Source organism: Diaphorina citri, unplaced genomic scaffold, assembly GCF_000475195.1.
Source record: "Diaphorina citri unplaced genomic scaffold, Diaci psyllid genome assembly version 1.1 scaffold115, whole genome shotgun sequence".
Classification (NCBI taxonomy): Eukaryota; Metazoa; Arthropoda; class Insecta; order Hemiptera; family Psyllidae; genus Diaphorina; species Diaphorina citri.
The window spans coordinates 331,544-338,237 of record NW_007377552.1 but is presented as its reverse complement, the minus strand read 5'-3'; the positions used below and the strand labels follow the sequence as shown (position 1 = coordinate 338,237).

The 6,694-nt window shown below is 39.5% G+C and overlaps 1 protein-coding gene across 1 annotated transcript; it reads right to left on the bottom strand.

The window, feature by feature from the left end:
- Positions 1-137: 137 nt before the first annotated feature.
- LOC113465491 (cytoplasmic dynein 2 heavy chain 1-like) lies at positions 138-6,228 on the bottom strand (the record flags this gene model as incomplete). Its single annotated transcript, XM_026820031.1, has 16 exons — positions 6,166-6,228; positions 5,912-5,968; positions 5,573-5,818; positions 5,085-5,311; positions 4,852-4,958; positions 4,461-4,666; positions 4,048-4,277; positions 3,470-3,716; positions 2,959-3,098; positions 2,649-2,763; positions 2,132-2,254; positions 1,737-1,977; positions 1,345-1,456; positions 1,128-1,238; positions 475-892; positions 138-248 (listed from the first exon to the last, which is right to left on the bottom strand). Coding segments are annotated over exons 1-16 (2,754 nt in total), but the record flags the coding sequence as incomplete, so codon positions are not given.
- Positions 6,229-6,694: the final 466 nt, after the last annotated feature.

The following is a 6,694-nucleotide window of genomic DNA, read 5'->3' as shown; positions in this document are numbered from 1 at the left end:
TTCATACAAATGGTGAGAGAATCGGCACTGTCAATCACCCATTCAGTCTTCTAAACTCAAAAATGCTTCTAGTAACTAGTAACTACCGACTATTGGTAATCCCTATAAATGACATTTCAGCCAGATGGACGGTCAACCAATTCAAATCTGGCTTCCACCTCCCAAACATCCAGCTCTGTTAGAGCTTGACGTATGACGATCTCACTGGACGCTCGAGTATTTAAATCTTGAATTTCTCTTATGTGATCCTGAGGACAAAAGCAAATGGAAACATTGGGTTAAAAAAAAAAACGACACCACAGGTAGCCAAAATCTGAAGAAAGTGAGGAGCTCTTGAAAATTGGTGCAGGCACTTCAACATCCACATTTCCAACCTGTTCCATCTCTTAGCAATCTTTCCTCGCTTCTCACCCCTTCCCTACATAACAAAACCCAGGGATTCTCACCTCCCCTATTGAATGTCCATAAACTCACCATGATTTTGGATTTCAGACTGAGAATATCCCTGAACGTAATAAGCTCGATGGGTTTGTAAGGTGCTTCCACAATGGAGTAGAACTCCAACCAATGCTTATCACTGAAAGTTTCACCCCGGACATATTTCAAGTTAGGGATTACACTTTTATACTTCTCAATCTCTTTGTTCAGCTTCACCGTTAGGGGCGAAGTCTGGCGGGCATTCAACTTGGCTGCCCATTCGGCAAGAAAATCTTCCAACTTCTGCACACTTCGACTTCGGATGACTATCCATTCTTCTTTGCCAAGATCGTCCAAACTGGTCATAAAGTTGCTGAATAGTGACCAATTTTCTTCGTAGTTCTTCAGATCGGTCTCGATTTCGTCACATATGGAATAATCCGGGAGTTTCAAGCTGAACTTCTCATGATTGTCTCTGAAAAAGAGAGGAACCAGTTTCAAGAAGATATAAAGGTGAGTCCACATGTCTGCACTCAGACTAAGAACAAGCTTTTATGTACATGGGTGAATCAGTAGAAATTTACTTCTTGCTCAAATACAGCACTTTAAAATACAAAGGTAGGTGATGTTCTTGTACTTTATAAGTACTCACCTACTCTCCTACTCACATATGGATCTGAGCCAGTAAGGTTACTTCTAAAGAAACTCACTTGTTTTTGCCGATATCTTCGACCAACTTGTTCCACTCTTTGCTTTTCTCTTCAATCACTCGAACACGGGCAAGAAGAACACCATCATCATCATCATGTCGTTCATCCAAGCTCACATATGGATCTGAGCCAGTAAGGTTACTTCTAAAGAAACTCACTTGTTTTTGCCGATATCTTCGACCAACTTGTTCCACTCTTTTCTTTTCTCTTCAATCACTCGAACACTGGCAAGAAGAACACCATCATCATCATGTCTATCATCCAATAAGCCACGGTTGAAAGAAGTTCTGGGATGAAAACGATGTTCTCTGGACACTGGCCTTCATTGACTGAAAGTGTAAAGCAAAAATAGGTTAATTAAAAAATAGCTACCAAATTGGTATTCAATTTTAGTACTTTCAAGTAATAGATAGGTACTATTTTAGACACCCACATCAGGGCACCTTTGATTCTTGTACATTTGTACTTTAACTTATTTCAAGATTTCTTACATACATACAGTACCTACCTATCTAAAATACTTTGAACAGTTTCGCTGATGACCCTATGCGATAATTTCCATAGCTAACTTCGGTCCAGGAAAACATCCTAGACAAATCCAGCACTCACCCAGTTGTTTGAAAGCTGCTTGCACCATGAGCATCCAATCCTTGGGCTCTACTTCTACAAGAGAAGCATCAATTCGGCCCACACTCTCACACACAAAGAATGTACTGCTTAGTTCCGAAAGTCGGACGGGAGATAGCCATTCGTTTTCAACGATATTCTCAAAAAGTGAGTCGTACTTGTCACGATCTTCAACAGACGCGAGCTTATCCCGGAAAATTCGGGAGCTTTCGTAGCGAACAACCTGAAAACAATGATAAATATGTATTAGGTAAGAAATAATGATGTCACTCAACCCTTAGAGACCCTCTGAGTAATTATCAAAATTCACTGAACCGGTTCTGATATCCTGATTTCAAATACTTTTTAGAGTGGACGTATCTTTGGTTTCAGCTTACCTTGATGGCAATTTTGGGATCCGAAATGTTGCCATAGCGTTCCAGTCCTCGACAAAACTCGGTCAAATCTCTCGGAGAAAAACTGTAGTGAGGATATTTCCTACTGGTGAAGACATCATTTATCTGAAATCACATCATTTGGTATTGTTTTAGTTGATAATATTAATGACATCCATAATCAAATTACAGGTCCAATAGCTAGGACAAAAAGGCCGTTCCTGGAAGATTTCTCAAATATTTTGAAATCACTATGGCCCACGAAAATTAGTAGGCAGTCATCTAAACTGCCATAATAGTGGTAGGTGTAATAGATAAATGGCGCAGTCAAATATTAATGACATCCATAATCAAATTACAGGTCCAATAGCTAGGACAAAAAGGCCGTTCCTGGAAGATTTCTCAAATATTTTGAAATGGCTATGGCCCACGAAAATTAGTAGGCAGTCATCTAATCTGCCATAATAGTGGTAGGTGTAATAGATAAATGGCGCAGTCGACAAAAATGAATGAACTTTACCTCATTATACAAGTTGATCATGATTGACGAAATGCTCGTTGCCATTTTCTTGTTTGAAAACAATTTGCTCAAATTGGTGCCATAGATCAACATCAGATCCTCTCTTGAAGGCGACCTAAAGAAAGGAAAATAGCTACATTAGTTGGTCAAGCTTTTGTGAACTTAATCAATCTTTGGTTTGTAAGTACTGTTGATTTCTTTGACAAAAAACAATATGATAATCTTCGATGATATTCTTCGAGTACTGTCCAATGGTACTATGCCGTCCTCATCTATTGTAGATATAAATAAGGTAATTAATTCTCCTCACCCGAAGTTCATAATGCAGTTGATAGAAGTAAACCTGGTGCTAAGAAGGTCGGATTTGGTGACACTGCAGACGATGTGAACTCTGTCTATTCCTACCCACTCTAGAGTACTAGCCTCGTAGAAACCTCCGTATGAGATTATCTGTGGAATAAGAAATGACACGACAGTAGAACAGTCAACTGGCCACAATTAGGGTAGATTCTGGATTCTCTTGAATCCATTGGTAAAAGTTCAAAAAATAAACAAAAAGTAAGGAAAAATTGTTTCATGAAGTTTCGTAAATACATCGTTGACAAAAAAGGTATCGCTGAACATCAAAAGTGTAGGTAATATTTAATAGAATTCACCCACGAAAAGGCCGGGCAATAGCCACCTGACACATTTACCTGTACAAATTATCGTGCAAATATTTAATTGTTTGGCAGAGATTTGATGTCACTCTATAACTGATAAAATCTTTAGTGACATACCTATGTCCAATTGATCTCTGGCCAATGAATGAAAATATCTACCTGTTGCAGAAATGCCACCAGCATATTTGACCCCCACTTGTCGTTGCGAGCCAGATTCAAATCTTTGAAGTACAGCACAAGTCTTTCACCATTGTTCGGGACGTAGACTCTTCCTCTATTGGACGACACGGTCATGCATAGTTGAGACAACTTGTGAAGCACATGCTGCGGAGTGATACTCGCGCTGCAGTGAATAGTTGCCAGTTCGACTCCCCGGATTTGCGATAGGCAGTCTTCTAAAATCAGACTGCATCACAGATTCATAGAGATGAGTATGGAATTTTATTTATTGTCTGCATAATTTTATACATTATAAAATTAATTTAGAAACTTTGTATCCCCTGAACTACAGTTGTTGTCGAACTGTATATTAAATTTTTCGATTGTAATACGTGGTAAGGCCGGGTACTCATGTTCATTTCAACACTACAGGATGCAAAACTGAACGTAATTAGGCGCCATATCTTATGTACATTCTTATAGTTGGACCATCTATAAGGCCATTCCCCTTATGTATGATTTTTTTCTGCTTAATACTGTCCACGAAATGTGTTTAAAGAAGAGAAATTTCCCTTTACCTTTTCCCCGAACCATGCGGACCTTGCATGATGAACGGAACTGAAGCTTGAATCCACGGCATGATCACATCTATGGAAGCTTTGACTTGGGCCGTCAAAATGAGACCACCATGATCCAATTCAGATCCAGATTCATTCACGTGGATATCGACGGAGTCCCTGTCCTCATTGTAGTAGCAGAGGCTCATCTGTGAGACGTCCGCGACAAATTCACCTGTCCATTCCAAAACCTGGGTCAAAACAATGTAAAATCATACGAAACACTCATATTGGTTCACTTTTCAAGTTTACCAACTTAACCATACACGAAAAGGCCACACCGAGGCTTAGGTGTAAGGGCAAACAGCCCTAAAACAGCTTCTACTAATCTTAACAACGTAATACGAAGAAATTGGAAATTGAATAATTGATGCCCACCAGCAACCCCCGATTTGACTTACCTGAGCTGAAAACGTATTTCGGCTGTCAGCAGTTAGATTAGATCCGAGGCCTTTGATGAGCGCCACACACATGTGGGCCTTGGATTGGACGTCTGCCATATGTGATAATCCGTTCAGTATGATGCCCGTCAGTGAAACTTTTACAGCCAACTCCCCTCTTTCCTTGACCCAGGCCACCCCTTGAAAAAGAAGAAACAGTTCTAATTTTGTCGAGATACAGGTAAGCAAGATCGAACTGAATCCCTAAGCCACACATTAGATTTTAAAAAGATTAGGAATTTTATTAAAATGCCTAACCATTACCATTAGGTATAAAGACCGGTAGCAAAAGTTTACAATAATTATGTAGATTGTAGATACATACCTTTCAAGAAATAGGATTCAATATACGCTTGTAAAGTTACACGTTTTTCTTCCGGCTGTTTATTTACCCAGGATGAGACCAAACACTCTATGTCAATGTCTTCGTCACTGAAAAAGAGATATCAAATCAATTTATAAGAAAGAATAATAAGAAATGCCAAAAGGAATTTGGCAAAAGAAAGAAAGAAAGTACAAAAGAACCAAGGTGAAAAAGCTCAGAACTAAGAATCTTACCTCAGTAAAATGATTCCCATACGAGAAATAGTAGCTGGAGAAGCATGCTGCAAGTCATGAGTTTCGAAAAGAAAGTTTACTCCCGGACCAAACTGAATTCTCCAGCCGGATGGTAAAGTCAAGAGGCGATTGTCATCTAGGACGGAATTCAACGATTCAATCCATTCTGGATCCACATCTCCGTCACACAAAATCCAAGACTCGGTCCCCAGCGGTTCTGCATACACCTGGAAATAAAAGAGCCTTTTGTAGTTGTCGTACTAAGTTAGTTCATAAAATATAAATCAGTTTGATTGGTTTGAGATCAAAGTTAAGTAAATAGGTAACAAAAGTGATTGGACGAACGAAAATTATTACATTGGGAAGGAAGAGGATGCAAAAAACGAAAAAGAGATAAGAGAAATTTCTAAAAGAAATCTAGATAATCTCCTTACAATGTCATATATTTTGATACCCATCCTCAAAGATTCACAATTTTCCCCACAAACCTGCTGTGCTGTATAGCTTAGCACGCCATCCGTCCACTGTCGCGTATCAAGATCAATTTGCCCAAGCAGCTGCGTTCTTGGCATAGCCTTCGGATTGATTGTGTATTGCTGAACTGGATGTCCGCTCTTCTGCAGAGTTTGTTTGAGGATTCTGCAGATGGTGGTTTTTCCGGAACCGGACGGACCCACAATGACGACGCCCATTCTCTGCTGGAGTTGCTCGTACAGTTCCAAACATTTGCGTTCCTGAAGACAAAAGAATAGGTAAGTATAATCGAGAAGTCATCATCAAGGAGTTATGAGTTACACAACTGGTTTGGTGCAGCTTTCCATTTATACAATGACGACGCCCATTCTCTGCTGGAGTTGCTCGTACAGTTCCAAACATTTGCGTTCCTGAAGACAAAAGAATAGGTAAGTATAATGGAGAAGTCATCATCAAGGAGTTATGAGTTGCACAACTGGTTTGGTGCAGCTTTCCATTTATTTCTGATCCACATGCTCTTTCGTCCAGCTCGCCAAAGTCCTGTTTTTGTTCTCGGCCTCAATAATCACCTCCATCATCTGAGGACAAAGAAATATGTAGTGATTACCGGGGACTTCGTATTGGGGATATGATGGGAGTTCATGACGTTCATGTCAACAAGGAACGACATGTTGGACAAGCACCATAATTAACCCAATATTGAAATTCCTGTCCTTTCTCTTTGCTATCGATCAAAATCACCTTTGAATTCCCGTCATATTGTTCTAAATCTTGTCCCACTTGAGCCGAAACTTTTCAATTTCTTGCTGTAAATTTTCCGTCTGTATGATCAAATTGTTCTTCATGGTTTCCACCTGAAAATGAGGATAGAGGAGCGCAAATTGAAATTGAACTTATATGAAGAGGAAGAATCACTTAATGATCTTGAGAATATACCTATCTACATGGTACAGACAAAGTTAATTCTTTAGACAGAGTTACCTAGGCGTAAATAACTATCACTATGATACATAACTGCAACAACGCAACACATATTAAACAAAAGGATGGTTAGAATCATCCATTAATGACTTAGAATGTTCTCGAGAAGTTAGCTTAGAGAGAAATAGTGACTCAACATGTCCCTGAGTGGGGTT